The 19,969-nt window shown below is 46.4% G+C and overlaps 1 protein-coding gene across 1 annotated transcript; it reads left to right on the top strand.

Moving 5' to 3' along the window:
- Window positions 1–126: 126 nt before the first annotated feature.
- ZDHHC9 (zinc finger DHHC-type palmitoyltransferase 9) lies at window positions 127–19,969 on the top strand. The gene is given in 11 exon segments (XM_048514586.1): window positions 127–339; window positions 2,285–2,550; window positions 12,677–12,812; window positions 12,815–12,857; window positions 13,040–13,198; window positions 14,566–14,703; window positions 14,860–14,908; window positions 15,055–15,157; window positions 15,902–16,005; window positions 16,561–16,723; window positions 17,824–19,969. Coding segments are annotated over 10 exon segments (1,164 nt in total). The 5' UTR covers window positions 127–339; window positions 2,285–2,383; the 3' UTR covers window positions 17,926–19,969.

Below are 19,969 nucleotides of genomic sequence, written 5' to 3'. Positions count from 1 at the left end.
CCCACCTGTAAGAAGCCGTCTTCTAGAGCAAGAGGCGGGCCCAGATGCGAGTGAACCAATTATAGCCTCTTCTGAGAGCAGCAACGCCTCAGAAGACTCGGCCTCGCCCTCGTTCCTGTTAACCCCCCCCCCCCCCCATCCCCGGTGTAATATTTATCACAGACATGCCTGCCAAGCCAATAGCCAACCTCTTCTGGACACAGGAGGCGGTATCGAAGGCAAATCAAACCAATGAGAACCCTGGCTCCTGCACCTCTCCCCGCTCCTTCCCGTCAGCGTTCTACTAGAGAGAAAAGGCCTTAGGAAGAGGCCTCCGGCCTCGGCCCCGTTAAACCCCAGGTGAGGGGAAGAGGAAGATGGGCGCCATTGAAACAAAGAAACAGGACGAACAACTGGCAGCGGGGCGACCTCCTTCGCCGCCAGGACCGGCCCTCGGCTAGCCCCGTTCCTGGAATAGAGACTGACCGAACGGGGGGCGGTGCCCAGTCGATTCCCTCAGGACTGTCGTTTCGCTCTCCGCCCTCCCCCCTCCTGTCAATCACCGCGGGGGCGTGGCGTGTCCGCGAGGCGTGGCGCGCAGCTGGGCCCTTCCGACGGTGGGTGCCGACCGTCACTCCGCCCGCCTCGTGGAGCTGCCCGAGGAGAAGCTGGGTGTGTCCCCTCGACGCACGTGGGGGGCCCCGGGAGACCCTGCCTCGGCCGTCGGGACCCTGGCCAGGAGACAAGGTCATGCCGGGAACAATGGGGGGAGGCAGCCAGCCAGCTGGTGCAGGAGGGCGGGTGCGGCGGGGCAGATGCAGGCGGGCTGGCTGGCTTGTCATGTTTGTCCTTTTGTTGTGGCGTTTGCATTGGGTCTGGGTGGGGCGTCCAGAGCGAGATCGTCCTTGGTTTGGCGATGCTTCTGGATCGTGTGTACGCGAAGATGCGGGTGACGGGTGCGGGGGTGCGAGAGCCCGCGGAGAACTCCAATAGTCTTCAAAGCCAGGCTTTTGGGGCGGCTGCTTTTTAATGGACCCCAAGGTAAGGGTTCTTGGGTGGCGTTTTCCCATCCCGTAGGCAGGAGCGTTTGAAAAAGCGCCTGCTTTCCCAGGTGCTGAAAGAGGAATTGCAGATTCCCCTCGTGCTGGAGGGCACTTTTTGTGTTTCTGCTTCGGTTTCACTAGCCGGGATTATCCGCCGTGGCTGGTCCCTTTCCCATCCATTGCGGTGGAGTAGAATCCACACCCTACAACTATAAGCATGCTTTTTGAATGCAGAGGGGAATCTGCCTTGTTACTTCATTCAGCATTTGCTGTGAGGGTGGGGGGGAGGTTAGAGTAGATTTCTGGGTCAATTGCCTTTCCTTTTATTTTCTGGTCAGAATCCATAAATGTCTCTCTTCCAGTATCGTGCTTTCTACCCCAAATATATCTCTTGCACATTAAACCACTGTGAGTAAAGCCAAGGAGGAACAGTGAATTGGGTTGTAAACAGCTTATCTTTTCACATTCCACTGTTAGATCTCTGTGAGGAGATAAAAGCAAAGGTGGATCAGGAAAAATGCAAGAAGCTTTTGTTTTCAAATAAACTACTGTGTAATGCTCTGTAAAAGGAGGGTGATTTTGTTGCTGGATATTTTTGGAATAGCCCACCGGAGATAGCTTTCTAAAAGCTCTGCTGGAAGGCCTGTGCTTAGTACAAAATCTACTCGCTAGTAATTTCTCTGATCAGTGAAATGCAGAGTAGTTGATTTAATGATCTGCATTTGGCCTGGAAATGTGGTTACTACAAAAATCTCTGAATATAACTCTTGCCAAACAGTATGAACAAAGCTTCAGTCTGCTATAATCTTAATTGGCTTTCCATTTGCTAAAAAGCAAACCCTGTGTTAAGTGCCATTGCAGTTCTTGGGGCCTGGCTCATTCACCCAGATAACTTGAAGGGCAATTCACTCAGAGGTGGGTGTGTCTTGGGGCTGTTTTAGCCAGCCTGCGGCTGCTTGCTTGCTTTAAGACAGTTTCTGATCACTTACAAAGCCCAAGGGATATGTAGGTTTCCCAAGTGCTAAGAGCATGACATATCCACACTGTTGGATTGGACTGGATCTTTTCCTGTTGGATTGGGCTGGATCTTTCTGTCTCTTACGAAAGTGCTGCATAGTGAGTGACTAAACCTGGGTGTAAGATATGGGGTGTGCCAGGAAGGATGTCATCTCTAATCGTAGTTGGGACACTTTTTATTTTCCCAGTGTAGGTGCCTCATGAGGAGCTAAGCTGACCTGTTTCCTTGTCTCTCACCTTTCTAGGGGCTGAGGCTGGGGCTCTGAGGATGGTGTGTACATTCCAGTGGCTGGAGTGGAGACGGACCATAGCTCATCTGTCCTGCCTTCTGTGAAGGTGCAGCCATGTCTGTGATGATAGCAAGAAAGAAGGTGACGCGGAAATGGGAGAAGCTGCCGGGAAGGAATACATTCTGTTGTGATGGGCGGGTCATGATGGCCCGACAGAAGGGAATCTTCTATCTGACATTGTTCCTCATTGTGGGGACGTGTACCCTTTTCTTTGCATTTGAGTAAGTTGCATCTTCATGTGTTTTGAAGATTTTGTGTGTTGGCTGTTCAGACTTGCATTATAAAGTAAGGGCTATTTACAAGTTACAGCCTGGAGGGAGGGGAACATCTGTGGGAGAAATCAGGATTGTGCGTGTGGCCCTGCTTCTGTTATTAACACATTTGGTATGACTTTCAGACAAGCCTATGAGTATATAAATGTAGATTTAGAGATCCTGTTTGCGTGATTAGGACCTGCTATTTGCCGGGGTTCTCAGTTGCACATACAGAGCATACGCGAATACTATCATTTGTTCACACATTATATTGAACTCATATAAGTTTTGGCTGGCTTAAAGGCCGTAATAAATATCTGTCTATGATATAGGTTTGGAGCACAGTTCTTCTTGCCAAACTGGAACATGGAAGCAGCATATAAATTGAACCCTAAGCCTACATTCTCGTGGGTTAGAATAGTGCTTCCTCTATGGGCTCTTAGGACCGGTCTTTTCAAATTTTCTTTGACTTTATACCAGACTCATCTTTCAGGCTTCTGTGTTTCACATTTTAATGACCATATTTTCTATTTATTGCTACCACAAAACCTAATCCCCCTCTGTTCACAGTGTCTTGTAATTTTATTAAAACTTTGACAAAAGTATATAGAATTAAATGTAGTGGTTATCATAACCCCAACAAATAGCTAACTAGTTTCTCAAATTTCTCATAATTCCACTATAACGTTACAAGGTTATACTTAATTGATTATTGGAGCCAGTATAGAAAGCAAGTGGTTGAGGAAGTAATTTGCCTACTATCAATAGATAGTATAAATTTAAGTTTACACATGAATTAGTAATAGTAGGAATTTTTACACTTTGCATTCTATGCAACAAAACCTTCTGGTGTGACATGACAAACTTTGTACTTTCACTGAGAATTGCTGAGAGAGCCTACAAAAAAAAAAACCTGAACAGCTTGGCACCTGGTATTTGTCAAGACCTGTCCTAGGGAGTTGATAGAAGTGGCTGCTTGTCATCCATAGTAATCCCGGCCTCTCTGAATGACCTGGTGACACTGCTCTTCTTTTTCGCTCCCTGAAATATTGGTACTTTTCCCAGAAACTTGTTCCTGGTGCCTGTTTTTGGAAGGGAAAAACACAGAGTTCTTGTGATAAGGCTTGCAAAGGAACTGAACATGACACCTGTGAGTGTCATTTTAGGTCTGTTTTGTGTATAATCTGATACAGTGAATCAAACATATTCATATTTAAGGCTGTGCCATTGTGCCTTGGTCCTGTGCTAGCAGTAAGGGGAAGTAGTTGACCTTTTGGAATCACAGGACCCTGATCGTACCCAGAATGGAGAACTGTATCATGTACCTGTACCAGGTGAGGTTTTGTGTGTTGTTTTTGCTGGTAGAGTGGAAGATGGGTTCAGTTGGGTGATAGTTTGTCACTCTGAATTTGGTCTGAACCCCTTGTGCATAAATGTTACGTTTTCCATGCTGTGACTTGCTTTCAGAATGATAAACTAAAGATAGAGGCTTGTAAACTAATTAACAGCCAAAGAAAAAGATGTTGCTTCACCTTTTTTCCTGCTAATTATGCTTACAACATCACTTCTGAAACTTGCTGCGTTTGCTCTCACAAGTAACTGATCAGTTAGCAAGTGGGCTGGGTGGTAACACAGCTGACATGAAGCTTGTTGATCTGCCTTTTTGGGACTCCTGGTTGTTTAATTTTGTGGCTGGTCATTTAACCAGGACAAGTGAAAACTCCTTCTGGGACTTTTCAAACCCACTATTGAAGTTGTCCCATGATATATAATGTACATAAGTGTAGTGTGGTTTATATAAAGACTTGCATAGGCTAGTCGCTTTAACAAATGTGTTCTAGATGAAACCCATAGACTAAAAGACTGAAATCTTATAATATTAAACTATTACAAAGAGTGCTATTGCTCTTAATCAATAGGCTTTTTATGCAGTTGTGTTACATAGGCCTCAAGAAAATGTTATGAATTCTTTTAAAAGTAAAGTTAACGTGAATACTTTTCATGCAGCCAAACATGAAGTCTAGTGAGTAAATTACTGCAGGATTATGTCTTGGCTGATCACATCAAAGTCAGAAGGCCCCTTCTCTAATTAGCAAATGAGTTACAACATGAAACTGAAAATCAGTCTAGTTTGTTCTCTGGTCTGAATTATTTTTTCTAAAACAATCATTCGAGCCTTTGTTTGAAGATGTTCCAAGTGAACTAAAGCAATACATATGAAGAATCCAGGCTGTATTTAAGAGTCTGTGATCTTCTGGTCGTTCAGTCCATAGATGTTTCCAAAGAACAGTGTACCTAAGACATGGGAGACCAGGAATCCTTAATAAATGTAATCTTTTAGAGACAGTGAATCTACTGTTGGTCTTTCTTACTTCACACATGTCAGTAGGACCCTTTATAAATGTTCTCTGACAACCAGTGGTGAAAACAGGATTTCATCCTTGCTAGTTTACCTTGCAAAGTATTCAAGCAGTTGCTGATGAGTTGGTCTTAGGCTTTGAGTTTGTATTTCCAGTCCTATGTTGACCCTTTTTCAGCCTGAGAGGTTACTTTGACTTCTGTCCTAAATGTGGTATGAACAGAATGGTGGAAGTATTCCCAGACATTATCTGTTGGGTGGTATAATCAACACACTTTTCTGATATAAAACCATATGGGGTTTCTTGTGATAAGGAGATATTATCAACTGATCCCAGGTGAGGAGAGAGTGCAGTGGGAACTAGCACAATGCTTTCCGGGTAGTCTTCCCATCCCAGGATCTGGAACTGATAGATAATAGACATAAAGGCGGGAGAGTTGCTGGGTTTCTTGGGCAGAGAAACAGAACAGTGGTATGTTTTGTCTAAGGCAAGTCGTTAGCAGGTTTTTAGTTTGCTGTAAACTTTGCAGGTTGGGAGATCTAAAACTTGGAGTTCCCCCCCCCCCCCCCGCTTCTTTTACCTATCAGTGTTTGGGTGTTAATTCGAATAAAATCCTGGCAGTCACCTCTGTATATAGATAAAACAACATAGGTAAACATCTCCATGGTGAAAGATCTCTAAAAGTGAAAGAACTCAAATTACTTCTTGCATTTTAGGTGCCAAGGACTACTCCGCACACGTGGAATATAACTACTTACTACTTTGCTTATACATTTATTTCTATTTTCAGTGTATATCCTGCCCGCCTTCCCCCGTGGTAGGCTATGTTGGTCTTGCCACAGCTTTTCATACAGCTGCCTAACCTGTTGATTGGCTTATTGTGGTTTTATCTGTTCTTGTGAGTGACGTAAAGCAAAAGCAGGACATTAATTGTTTTCGCTTCTGATTCAAGTGGGGTTGTGAAGCAAGGGTTTGGAATGTTTGGTATTCGAACTGAGGTTTTACGGGAGTTCAAAGCAATGCCAAAAGCTTCTTCTAAGTCTTGATGCATGACTCACGAGGGCTGCTGTTTTAGCCATCTTCTGGGTACAGGAGTGTCTGTAGAGCAGTCATGCCAGTGGTCACTTGGAGCAAGTAGCAGTCACCAATTAGTGAACAGATTTGTGCCTGACAGTAGTTTGACTACACTGGTGTCCCACCCCTGATTAGCCAATTGAAGTTTCCTGTGCCTTGATCTCTAGGCTGGAAACCATATCCTTGTGCTGTGTCACCTAAGGTGCTTATTCTTGCTTATGTAAGAGCTTCTGGCCCTTTAGGCATGACTTTATAGATTACTGACATAATTCCCATATATAGATGGAAAACTGAAATATATACCTGTTCCATACTCTAAATTTCCAGGATGATGGGGTATAGTGTGTGTGTGTCATGGTTAGAATAGGAGCTGTGAGACTTGGGTTCGAACCCCCTCTCTGCCGGGGAAGCTTGCTGAGCAAACTTGGGCTTTAGGTGCACACACTCAGCCTGACCTACCTCACAGGGTTGTTGTGAGGATAAAAAGGAGAATGGCATTTCAGGTTCCCATGGAGGAGAAAGGCAAGTAAGTAAAGTATAACTGGTGTGGTGTGCAGCCACCAAGGGATGATTACCCCCTGACATTACAACTTTTAAGACTGTGTTTGTTGTGTGGTTGGCTATTTGCCAGTCATTAGGCATTACTGTAAAACTGGTTTCTGCTGCAGTCTGGCTGCTTGTAGCAGCCTGTTGTAAGTGGCATGGTGTGACTGTGTCAAGAGGTAGCTATTGTAGAAGTCCTTATGGCTCTCCTTCAGCTTTTCTACTGGGGTGTTGTGTGGTTTCCGGGGCGTATGGCTGTGTTCTAGTAGCATTTTCTCCTGACATTTCGCCTGCATCTGTGGCTGGCATCTTCAGAGGATGCTTTGATCTTCTGAAGATCGAAGGATACTTTGATCCTCTGAAGACGCCAGCCACAGATGCAGGCAAGACATCAGGAGAAAATGCTGCTAGAACACGACCATACAGCCCGGAAACCATACAACACCCCAGTGATTCCGGCTGTGAAAACCTTTGACAATACAGCTTTTCTACTCTTTCTGTCTCTATTCTTGCTTGTTGGGTAGTGCTTACAATTGTGGCGAAAGGTCTGGACACACTCCAAGGGAAGATGCTGGTAGAAAATCTTTATGAATGGGGACCTGACATAATCACTTGGGCAGGCCGGAGGAGTATCCGGGACAGCCAGTGAACCAGCAGGAGATTCAAATGGTGCGTGTACATTTGCTGATGTGTGAGAACTTTGTCTGTTTGGCTTCTGAATCTTATTTGCTAAGAGGGTTTCCTTTTCTTAAGAGACACTTGAATACATGTGCAGAAGAAGGTGTTAAGATTCATGTCTTCAATACAGAAAGATGTATGTTGTAGTTCCTTTTACCCTTGCCGGCAGGATCAGAAATCCATTTGTAAGGGTGATAAAGAGTGAACCCGCAAGTATTGCCAGTTGGGTTTCATCATTGTAGCTTGCGGCGTTGGTGGTATGTTAAACGATTGAAGTACCAAGTGTTTGCATCATCCCTGTTGGTCAGAGTCATGTGATTGTAGTTCCGGAATGCTTTTGGATTCCGTTTGCCAAAGTTTCTAGTTGGAGTTTGTGTTCTTTTTAAAGATGCAGTCCTTACATTTTGGGATAAACCTTCTTGTCAAATGAGTTGACATTCTACCTACTTGTTGGAGAGTCCTGTGTGTTCCTACTTTAGAGGGATTGATCAGGAGTCACCACAAATTGGGCTTTTTTTCTGTGTGGCCTTGTGTATGGAATTCCCTGCATCGTTTTCTCTTGAGTTTTAGGTGCCAAATGAAACATTCTTCTTTTTCCATTGGCTTTGGCCATTTGTGTATTGTTCCTAATTCATTCCATTTTGTACCTGTTGCACAGATTGCTGTTTGCTTTTTGTAGATTTTTAAACTGTTGCTTTTTTGCTGGCTTTGTTATGTTTCATTTTTGAGCTGCTTAAAAGCTTTTTTGTTAAAAGGGGATAGATTAATTAGTTCCCACTGGCTGGTAATATGAATTTTGTATTGTCAAAGGCTTTCACGGCCGGATTCAACTGGTTGTGGTGGGTTTTCCAGGCTGTGTGGCCGTGGTCTGGTCGATCTCGCTCCTAACATTTCGCTTGCAACGAATGTAAATGGACTGAAAACCCCACCCGCAATACAATGCAGTCAACCACACCTTTGCATAGCAAGTTCCACCCAAAACAATTGGTTCCCCACCCTGGGGCTGCAGAAGACTGCATGGAATAGAATTTTATGGATTTATATGCCTTCTGTGAAGATACAGGTGACAGCAGAGACTGGTGGGTAACTGGAGGAAGGTGTAGGTATTAGAAAGCATTTTTGTAAATGTGGCTTCTGTTTAGCTGAGTGCATATGGACTCATCTAGTTGGGGTCCTTCCTCTGCTCTCCCTATTCCAAATGCAGCGTGCAGAGGAAAATCTTGTCAGCTACACCAAGTTGCTTTGACAGGACATTAATTGAGCCTGCTCATATAGAATTACATTTCATTCTTGGTGAAAAGGCCACGTTTCTGTTTTGAAATCTTCATTTTAGTCATGCAAGGAAGAAGAAGAAGAAGAGTTTGGATTTATATCCCCCTTTTCTCTCCTGCAGGAGACTCAAAGGGGCTTACAATCTCCTTGCCCTTCCCCCCCTCACAACAAACACCCTGTGAAGTAGGTGGGGCTGAGAAAGCTCCAAGAAGCTGTGACTAGCCCAAGGTCACCCAGCTGGCATGTGTGAGAGTGTACAGGCTGATCTGAATTTCACAGATAAGCCTCCACAGCTCAGGCGGCAGAGCTGGGAATCAAACCCGGTTCCTCCAGATTAGATACACGAGCTCTTAACCTCCTATGCCACTGCTGCTCCCACTATTACCAGCCAGTGGGAAGCATATCATTCAGATGAAAAGTGCTTTGGAAAATTCTTAGAATACCAAAAACATTTAAGTAACAAATCTAGGGTTCCATGAGAATATAGCTGCTGGAATCGATCTATGATGTCACTTGCAAGTTGCCTGATTTGAAAGGTTACAGCAGCCCAAAAGGGGTAAACTGCTCTGAAAGTGGTGAAGGATGAATACTCGATCCTTTTGTCTGGTTCCCACTAAATACTCTAAAACTTTAATAGTATCCAGAGTTTTGATTCTTTGCTTACTTCATTTATATCCCTCCTTTCTCCTCACTGGGAACCAAAGATGGCTTAGATAATTTTCAACAACTCTGTGAAGTAATTAGGCTAAGAGAGAATGGCCCTTTCTGCACAACCAAAAAAAAATGTTTACAAAACATTTTTGATCCTCCCTGCTTGTCCGCATTCAACCCCTCGAAATGATTTCTGGCTGCCATTTTGTGATTGTTCCATTTTTCAGGGTGATTTTTAAAAAAATTATCTGTGGATTCGTAGCTTTGATGTTTCAAAGCCTTGTGCTCCAAATCACCATTGGTCATGCACTCGAAGCTTCGAAGAGTCAACCCCCCCTGCAAAAACAGAACCAATGAAAATAGACAGGCAAGATGACAGAGTGAGCTCAGAAAATGGCCTGACAGAGAAAGTCTGAGGACGGCAGAGAGGCATGGGAAGCGTTTTAAAGAGTTACGCACAGCAAGTCAAACTGTTCTGACAATGTTTCAGCAAAAGAACCGCTAAAATAGAGGAGATATTTAAAACACTCTGAGGCTGGAAATAAAACGTTTTGGGGAGAAAAAACTATGCGGAATTCCTCCAAGGAAACATTTTATTTCCTGCCTCAAAACATTTGATTTTGGTAGGAAAGGGCCAGTGGGTGGCCCGCGGTCAGTGGGCAAATTCCTATGCTAGAGTGGGGACTCAAACCTGGGTTTCCGACACCTTAACCATTACACTTCATCAGGCTTGCTTGTCTGGAAGGAATGACCGTAACCGTGCAATGTTAAAGGTTGTTAGCCAGAGAATTTAGAGTCGTTGCACCTCAAAATGCTATACCCATATCAGAAAGTAAGATGAAGCATCCATTTAATTCACAAGGAAGGTTTCCAGTGGGCTGCTGCCAAGAGCAGGCAGAGCCAAGTCCCAGTAGCTCTGCCAGTGCTGCAGAAATCACTCCGTTGGACCTGTCAGTGGCCACAGTGATTGGTGTCAGCTCAGTTGCTCAAGCCATCAGCAGCTGGTTGTAGTACGGAAAGAGGCAACGGGTGAGCCTATGGGCACGATTAGTGTCACTGCCTGGTTCTGAACTGAGATCTAACATCAGTGGACTCTAATATGGAGAACCAGGTTTGATTCCCCATTCCTCCACATGAGCGGCGGACTCTTAACTGGTGGACTGGGTTTGCTTCCCTGCTCTTACACATGAAGCCTCCTGGGCAACCTCGGGCTAGTCACGGTTGTTTCTGAACTCCCTCAACCCCACCTACCTCACAAGGTGTCTGTTGTGGGGAGAGGAAGGGAAAGAAGTTTTTAGCCGCTTTGAGACTCCCTACAGGAGAGAAAAGCAGTGTATAGATCCAAGCTCTTCTTCTGAGTGGCCCCTGCAGGTCTGGCTTGGAACACTGCATGGGCCAGTTGGCTTGCTCCTGGTTTCTAGGGAAGTGAAGCTTTTGTGACCGTTCCCTTTCTGCTAACTAACCAAACTGGCTGGTGAACTCCAGTCTGTCTTGTGTATCTCTGAATGCCTTTTAAAAATAGGCTTGTGCATTTAAGACCCACCTTCTGAAGCATAATTATTTACACAAAAGATGTAAAGGTGTACATGTTCCGCACGTTCTTTATAGAACACTGGATGTAGGACGTGGGAGCTTTGGTGTACTTTAACTGGAGGGGTGAACCGAGCAACTGTTCAATGGCAGCTGCTCCTAGATATCTGTGGGCATGAGTCTAAAAGAGTGACAAGAGCTCAGGGGAAAAGGGGGGCTGCAGAAGCACCTGGAATCGGCCAGTTGCTCCTTCTCACCTTTTGCTCCCTGCAGAGGCTGTTCCCTGCAGCCTCCAACAGGGAAGTCAAATCTGCAGAGCAACTGTCAGCATCCGGCTTCCTCCTCCTGTAGCAGGGGAGGGAGCTGTCTTTGGCTGCTGCAGCCAGGGGATTGGTGGCTCCGTCTCCTCCCCTCTTGGGTGTTGTACTCTGTTGCGAGAAGCTGCGGTTGGTTTTGTCCCCCATGTTCTATAGCATGCAGCTTATTTGCTACCTGGCAGTTTTTATCAGGTTTACTCTGCAGGTAGGATCTTTATCCAAGGGAGGAGTAGAGGAGGAATGGTCGTGTTCCACACATCTCTGTGTTCTGTTCGGAAATCCCAGGCGATCGTTGGCAGTGGATTTTCACTGGTGAAAAAGGCAGCAATTCACCTGTCCCCTTTGCAGCATTGTTACTTTGCTGGCATCCCCCCGAACACTCTAATCTTTATAGTCCTGGCAGTAATCGCTTCTTGGATCCCTCTGTGTTTCTGCACTCTGGGCTCAAATACTGGAACATGGAAGGAGAGTCCAGCCATCGTGTGCTGGCTGTGTTACAATGGCTTGTGTCAGGTGCTTGGACCGGAATGGATTATGTAACGCTGTGAATTTTTGCCAGTGTCATACCTTTTAAAGGTCTGCTTTTTAATTGCAACCCTTCCTGGCGCTTGCAGTCGCTGGAGTGGAACTGTTTCCCAAGGTGATTTTTTCAGTAGTGGCCGCACAAGAAGCCCAGAGAACAGTGTAGGAGGCTGCCTAAATTGCCTTAAGTGATAAGCCTTCATTGGAGGCTGTTTGAACATCTCTAAGCTCCTCTCGTCCACAAAGGTGCAGATTGGGTTTTGCACAGGGACCGTCAGGATCAGAGCACTGTCAGTGAATTCCTGCAGTCTTTCAGAAAATGATTAATTAGTCTGGCATTTACTTTGAAGCTTGATAGTCAGAATATTTTCTTCTTGTCGGGGATGGTCTCTAAAGACCACAGTGTAAGCAACCAATTATCTTGGCTTTAAATGTATTCTTAATGGTCACTCAGAAATTCAATTAATTCCTGTGTCTCATTTGGAAGGAACAATGGCTACAAAATGCGTTCTGTGCACTTGGTTTCTGTATGCCCCTTCATCAGAAACTGCTCGTATGTTTCTAAACTCTTCTCATCAACAAAGGCAGAGATTTAAAATATACTGTTTGAAAGTGATTGGGGGCTCAATGTAAAATCCTCCCAGCTACCCCACCCTTGTAGGAGGATGTCTGAAATTCTTGCAACCTTTTTGCACCGTTCTGATTCTTCTGGTGATGTTTCTCGGGGAGAGAGACATTAAACGGTCAACTTTCAAGCCATGATACTTTCTTTTAAAGTTTTAAAATTCTAATCTGGAGGAACCAGGCTTGATTCCCCGCTCTATTGCCTGAGCTGTGGAGGCTTATCTGGGGAATTCAGATTTAGGCCTAATGCAGTACCAACATGCCAGCAGGAGGTGACCTTGTAGGCTAGGTCACCAGTTCTACTGAGCTCTTCTTTAGCTCCCCACCCACCTCCCACAGAGATATTTATTAGGGAAGCTGGAAGGAAAGGAGTTTGTAAGCTTCTACAGGAGAGAAAGGGGGGATATAAATCCAAACACCTCTTCTTCTTCCTCTTCTCTATTCTTTCATGAAAACTTAATTTGGCCCACAGTAGGCTTTGTGTCTAACTTGCAGTCCCTTTGGATTTCTCTCTTGTTGCAGATGTCGCTACCTTGCTGTTGAGCTCTCCCCAGCCATCCCTGCCTTTCGCCATGTGGTTCCTATCTCCCTGTTTTGCAGTATGGCCACGGCTTTTTTTTAAGGGACAAGCTTCAGCTTGCACCCTGGGGTCGCCCATGACGAGCCCTGGCCGATGAGGCAGCTTTCATTGAGCTGGAGATTGGTAAGTGGATGACTGTGTCTTTGGACCTTGTGTATGCCAGTCAGCAAACTGGACCTCGGGATGCGAGAAGGGTTTCCCCACCATTGGGAAAGGGAAAACCATTGTTGTCCTGAAAGATGAGTACATGTCAGTTTGTGTCACCCCTATACAAATAATAATCATAGACTGGTTTGTATTTTCAGAGGCAACCAATGGAACGGTGCCTCCAGGCCAGCGGCCGCCACCACGCATTAAGAACTTCCAAATCAATAACCAGATAGTGAAGCTGAAGTACTGCTACACTTGCAAGATCTTCCGTCCGCCCCGTGCCTCACACTGCAGCATTTGTGATAACTGTGTGGGTGAGTAGCAGAGCTGAACCTTGTGGGATTGTTTTTCCAATTTAGGAAGAGGCTTATTTTGGGACTTCTCCTGACTGACAGTAATAGGAACTATAAGCAGGGCTGTTGTGTTACGTGCTAAAACAGTCATTATGTGATGTGTAGTAATTCCTTGCCAAGGAACATTGAATTCTGCAGCTTGTTATCAATTTCTCTCTGCTGGTCATGGAAGGGAGTTGAGAAGTTTTGCGCAAACAGCAGGATCCCTCTTTAGCTGCAAAGTCCAGTTACTTACCTTTTTTTTTTGGTAAATAAGGCTAAGATTCTAGGGTGCTGAAAACTTTTTAGCTACTGCACACTGTGGCCATGAAGATAGGCGTTTTCCCCATGGCCAATATATCCTGGGATAAGAAAGTGAACCATCCCAATTTGGGCACACCTGCGCAAGCGCTTCTGTGGCCTAAATCGGGCCTCGCTTCCTGAGATTTTACCTTTGTCACGATGGCTTTCAAAAAAACGCATCACGAAATTAGCAGTTCTTTTGAAAAGCGCATGCCCCGATCCTTGCATGTCCATGCAGAACACCGGGTGGAGAGATGATAGGCCAGATTTATTTTTCCAACATGCTCGCCACCTGCTCTCCCCGCCCCTTCAGCTGCAGCCAATCAGAATGCTTCGGAAAAAAGCGGAAGTAATAAATGCGCGCATCGTAAACTATGTAAACAACGTAAGCGTTCATGGGGAAAAGGAAAGTAAACTGGGGTTCATGCATGATTACCTTCACAGGAGTTCTTGCCCTCCTAGCCTGGGGAACAAGCGGGACGGAGCAGCAGCTGTATGCTTGAACGGAGAAACCAGGATAAAAACATCCTGGTATATATGATCCCGGGTCTATCCCAGAATATTTTGTCTGTGGGGAAAACGCCATAGTTGAGTGGGTATATTGTGATGTAGATCACATACCAGGTTTTAGCACAGTTCTGCCTGACAGTGGAACTTCATCAGTGGCGTACGAAACTGTAACCAAAGCATGCAAATTTCTTCTTAATATCCACTCATAAGATTACTGGTTGCTATATCTGCACAATTCTAGAAAAGAATCAGTTTTGGTAGGGTGTGATAAAATGAGATGTATTGAATGGGCCCTTTTATGAGACCATGTATTCTTACAAGCGGGAGTAGCAGAGAAAAGCTGGCTGCCATTTGGTGACTCTTAAAAAGCATGGTTGAATCAGCCCATACTGCGAAGGACAAGGAGCTGCAATATGTTTCGCCTTTTAATGGAATTCAGTTCCATGTATGCTGGCTCTTGATGAGAGTTGTGCAGCCAGCGGAAAGGGGCATTGCTTTGGCTGTGCTAACTACCTTGTCTTGTTTGCCTCCTGTAGAACGATTTGATCACCACTGTCCCTGGGTAGGGAACTGTGTTGGGAAGAGGAACTACCGTTACTTCTACCTCTTCATCCTTTCCTTGTCTCTACTCACCATCTACATCTTCTCCTTCAACATCGTCTATGTTGCCCTGAGTGAGTCCTGATGATCGTCAGGTTTGAAATGGAGGGGGTGAGGATTACTGGAGGTTGGCGGGGGCAGGAAACCTGGGAAGGGAGAGAGCGGTCCCTGCCTTTTCCTTAATATGTTTGATTTCAGTAGACTGATCAGTTTCATCCTCCTTTCCACAGAATCTCTGCAGATTGGCTTTTTGAATACTCTGAAAGAAACCCCAGGGACATATCCTTTTGCCTTCCAGTGCAGCTGCCTCTGTAACCTGCCTATTGCAGAGGGCAAGGTCAGAAAGACATGGGGAATGGGGGAAGGGTATGGGCTGAAGCTAAAAGCCTGCTACGTGGCTCATGTTCCTTAACTTGACTGCTCACGGTCCTGGAGGTTTTGATCTGCTTCTTTACTCTGTGGTCCGTGGTGGGCTTAACTGGCTTCCACACTTTCCTGGTAGCACTGAATCAGACAACTAATGAAGATGTGAGTATTTAACCCATCCTCTTACAGCCCCTAATAAACGATTTGCTTCTTTATTGCTTGTTCTGTTTGTCTTGCTCTGGGGTGGACAGCAAGATGTAACTATCCACATTCTCAGCAGAAATATTGTGAATGGGGGATGCTGGCTAGGAAGTCTATTAGGAATCTAGACCTTTACTGCTCAACTAGGCAGCAGTGGGCCCAGGTCTATGGAAAGTGTCCTTTGTCTTTTGGATGGATTTAAACTTGTTAAGTTTCCATATCAGTGCATATTGTACCCTTTCTTTAAAAACTCAGTTTTTTAGGGAGGAGATCACTATTCCGTCCTTCTGTTCCCATTTTGGGGACATTTCTTTCCTGCTTCCTGTGTTTTTACGGCATGGTCTTTACAGAATGTAAGACTAGAGGTAACTTAGCATTTGACAAAGACAAGAGGTAAAAATTAACAATCTCAGCCTGTACATGCAGCTAAGCATCAGCTTCTGTTGAACTGCAAAAGGTAAAGAGCCTTTGGTGAATATATCAGTCTCCGTTGGAGCCCAGCTGTTTTGTGAATGAGTGAGGGACTTTAGTGGGACTGAAGTAATTAGCAAAGCAGCATGTGCTGCGCTCTGAAAGAAACATGACAGGAAAGCCAGAATAAAGTGACAGATGCCCTTTCCCTTGGGGGTGCGATCCTGTGGCTCAGCACTGGCAACGGCTCAGGTTTCTTCTGGAGCCCCTTCTGCCTCACGCTGTCTTTTTCAGATCAAGGGTTCCTGGACTGGGAAGAATCGTGTGCAGAATCCCTATAGCCATGGCAACATCATGAAAAACTGCTGTGAAGTTTTGTGTGGACCCTTGCCTCCCAGGTAACAGGATGAGCTGGGTCTGAAGTTTGTGCATGTCTGAGCTAGGCCCAGTAGAGCTCGACCAAATATAAAACACCCAACAGAGCCCAATAGAATAGAAAACAATGTATTGTCGAAGGCTTTCACGGCCGGAATCACTTGGGTGCTGTGTGGTTTCCGGGCTGTATGGCCGTGTTCTAGCAGCATTCTCTCCTGACGTTTCGCCTGCATCTGTGGCTGGCATCTTCAGAGGATCCTCTGAAGATGCCAGCCACAGATGCAGGCGAAACGTCAGGAGAGAATGCTGCTAGAACACGGCCATACAGCCCGGAAACCACACAGCACCCAAGAATAGAAAACACTTGAACTGATGTACAGCTAAATGGGAAGATCTTTTCCCCAATATATATGGGATAGCCATTTTCAGTGTCTTTCTTCCAGGCTCACACTCTCATAGTCTCTCCTCTTGATATCCCAGTCTCGGTTGGGGTTGTACGCAGCCTGCATTGTGGCCCTTTTGCCTGGCCAGTCACTGGGCAGAAAAAAAAAGGTTCTTTAATTTTCTCCTCACTGCAGTGTACTAGATAGACGGGGTATCTTGCCACAAGAGATTACAGCCCAAGAGGGCAGCAACGGGCTGGAACTGAGAACGCAGGTGGAAAGGAGCACAGAAGAACCCAGTGCCCAGGATGCTACTGCTGCCCCAGGAGAGGGTTGTGCCCTGACGGAGGAGAGTGCAGTAAGTCTTGATGGACTGTGACTTGCCCAGAATGTGTTTAGCAAAAGTTTTTCCAGGCAGTAGTGGTTCCTTCTGATGGTGAGCAAAGAAGGTGGATCGTGGTGTAGTGGTTAAGAACAGTGGACTCTAATCTGGAGAACCATGTTTGTTGTCCTGCTCCTGTCCTTGAAGTCTGCTGGGTCACCTTGGGCCAGTCACGGTTCTTTCGGAACTCTCTCAGCCCATCTACTTCACAAGGTTGTGGGGAGGCCAAGGGAAGGAGTTGGTAAGCCACTTTGAGACTCCTTGCAGTTGAGAAAAGTGGGGTATAAATCTAAACTCTCCTCCACCGTTCTTCCTTCTTTTTCATCGACGGCTCTTTGGGGAACAGTTTCTACTGGAGATAGAAAAAGCGCAGAGAAGGGCAACAAGGATGATTGAGGGACTGGAACACCTTCCCTATGAGGAGAGGCTGCAGCGTTTGGGACTCTTTAGTTTGGAGAGGAGACGTCTGAGGGGGGATATGATTGAAGTCTATAAAATTATGCATGGGGTAGAAAATGTTGACAGAGAGAAATTTTTCTCTCTTTCTCACAATACTAGAACCAGGGGGCATTCATTGAAAATGCTGAGGGGGAAGAATTAGGACTAATAAAAGGAAACACCTCTTCACGCAACGTGGGATTGGTGTTTGGAATATGCTGCCACAGGAGGGGGTGATGGCCACTCACCTGGATAGCTTTAAAAGGGGTTTGGGGAGATTTATGGAGGAGAAGTCGATTTATGGCTACCAATCTTGATCCTCTTTGATCTGAGATTGCAAATGCATTAGCAGACCAGGTGCTCGGGAGCAGCAGCCGCAGAAGGCCATTGCGTTCACATCCTGCATGTGAGCTCCCAAAGGCACCTGGTGGGCCACTGCGAGTAGCTGAGAGCTGGACTAGATGGACTCTGGTCTGATCCAGCTGGCTTGTTCTTATGTTCTTACTAGGCGTGGTTTTTAGCCCCATATGCAAAATCCCAAAGAAATTTCCCAGAATTACAGTCGCCAACAGCCTATGATGGGTAATGTGTTGCTGTTGGACTGTTCGCTGAAGTATTTTCCCCCTCTCTCTCCCCAGCTTCCTGTGCCAACGTGCCAAGTGCCACAAGAAATGGAGCAGCAACCTGCTGCTCTGGAGCAGCCTGTGCCATCTATGGATCATGAGCAGTCAGCACATTAGCCTCCAGAGTGGGCATGAACACTGCTTTTGTTTTGGCTGACTCTGCGTGGAGCTGCAGGGGGAACAAGGATGGGGACAGCTGGGCAAACGATGGCCTTCCAGTTCCCCTTTGGCTGTTTGTTCATCCGTGGTGATAACCAGTGTCTACCAGCCGGACCTGAAGGATGCCTACACTCCCTTTCTAATGGATGCTGAGCACCCCTTGTGCTGCTGAGAGCCTCCCCCCCTCAAGAGGCCCCTGCTGCTGGCTGGGGCAGGGTCTTCTCCCCCCGTCTTCAGTCTACGGCTCTAAGTGGAGCGCCTCTCCGGTCCCATCCTGAGACTGCTGAAGCGTGAAGCCCGCTGAGAAGGAAAGACTTGGCCAGCCGTGTTCTGTCCCGTTTTTCTGCTTGTGGTTGCAGAATTGCCTGTTGTTTGAATCGGAATGACTTTTCACGTGGAGCCGGGTTGTTGGTGGGAAGCACAGACAACCAGCTGCACAAGCAGGACCCTGTATAAATGTTCCCTGACAACCAGTGCCCTACGGGAGCTGGGTGCCCCCGGTGGTCCACAGGCACAACATAGTCAGAAGGTGGAACTCAGAGTCGTTTGTGGTCTTGGCCCCCTCTGTTGATTATATCGGAAATCTGTGGTGCAGTTTGTATTCTCCCCATGTGACTTTTCGTCTCTTGTCATTCATTGCTCCCCACCCATGTTTCTCTTGAATTGGCTAGCACTTCAGTCATGGCTGCTGAAAAGATGGGTGGGCCCCCGAGGTTGCAATGCTGCAAGAGAGCCAAGAGTGTTTTTTTTAAAGAGCAGGAGCCATCATTGTACAGGTGTGTAGAAGATGCAAGTTCTGCCTCAAGGCCTGTAAATCTCGGCACTTGGCATTCAGTGCCAAGAGATCCTCTAGGAATCGCCTGGCTCTATGGTAACTGCTCTTTTATCCTCCAACCCACTGCCTGTATATATGTTGCAGGGGTCTGACTAAAACTAGGGCTGTCTGGGGAGTCTCCCTGTTTGAGGCAGAGATGCCAGATGCCCCAAAAGGGTGGCTAATCAGGTTTCCTTCTGTGCCATTCAGATTGTCTCCTTGTTCGTGGAGATGAACTCCATAGTGAAACTGCATGGGGCTATGTTTCCTGGATTGTGCCATACAGACTTTTGACGAGGAGCTATGTTTGCGTGCTCACGCACAAAGGAAACCCTAAACATCCTAACTTTATCATGCCGATGGACTCCAGAACCCTGACATGCTGCTTTCCCATGGGAGCGAGGCTCTTTTTTCCCCACAGAGGAATATTCAAAAAAGTACTTCCCCCTCCCCCGCCAGCTTCTCTGAATGGCACAACCCAACCCCCTTTTTAATTCTGTGTGTTTGGTGCAGCTGTCACGAAGTAGAATGGCTGTTCCATCTTCCTTGAGGGGTGTAGATAATTGCCAGTCTTTTCTCTCTGTAAAGGTTCTACCTTTTCCAAGATGCAGACTGTTGGTGAAAGAAAGGGAACTGGTAATAGCTTCTTGGCTTCCCAGAGCCCTGAACTGAAACCTGAATCAAGCCAGCAATGTCTCAATTAATGTCCTACTTGTTTCAGCGGCGTGAAATCCAGCTCTTCTTGGGCCAAGGGGCCCCCCCCCCCCCCCCCCCCCCCCGGCCTCCCACAGTGCTTCTCTGCCTTGGTTCTCTCTTTGTGGAGGAAGGATCAGAGAGTGTTTCCAGCCTTCCCCCTGCCATTGGTATGGGACTGCTGGGTTGCCACAGAGTGGGGTCTGTGTGACATCATCTTGCCTGCTGCACATGCTGAGAGCCAGGAGCAGGCAGATGCACATCCAGCAGTGTTCCATAGCCTTTGTATTGCCCTCCTTCCTGTGTCAAGGGCAGAGGCTTCCGCCAATCTCCCCCTGTGATTGACCAAACCTCACCAGTGTTGCAGCAGTCTTGTTTGGGGTATATTTTTTAATCTACCGTGTCAGATTGCTCCAGGGAGCAGGATGATCCCAGCTGCCTTGAGGCTTCGGTGTGTTCCTCTGATCTCAATGAAGGCTTTGGAATTTGTTTCAA

This window comes from Sphaerodactylus townsendi, linkage group LG13, assembly GCF_021028975.2.
Source record: "Sphaerodactylus townsendi isolate TG3544 linkage group LG13, MPM_Stown_v2.3, whole genome shotgun sequence".
Classification (NCBI taxonomy): domain Eukaryota; kingdom Metazoa; phylum Chordata; class Lepidosauria; order Squamata; family Sphaerodactylidae; genus Sphaerodactylus; species Sphaerodactylus townsendi.
Note: the sequence above shows the minus strand (reverse complement) of the source record. Positions and strands in the feature narration are given on the sequence as shown.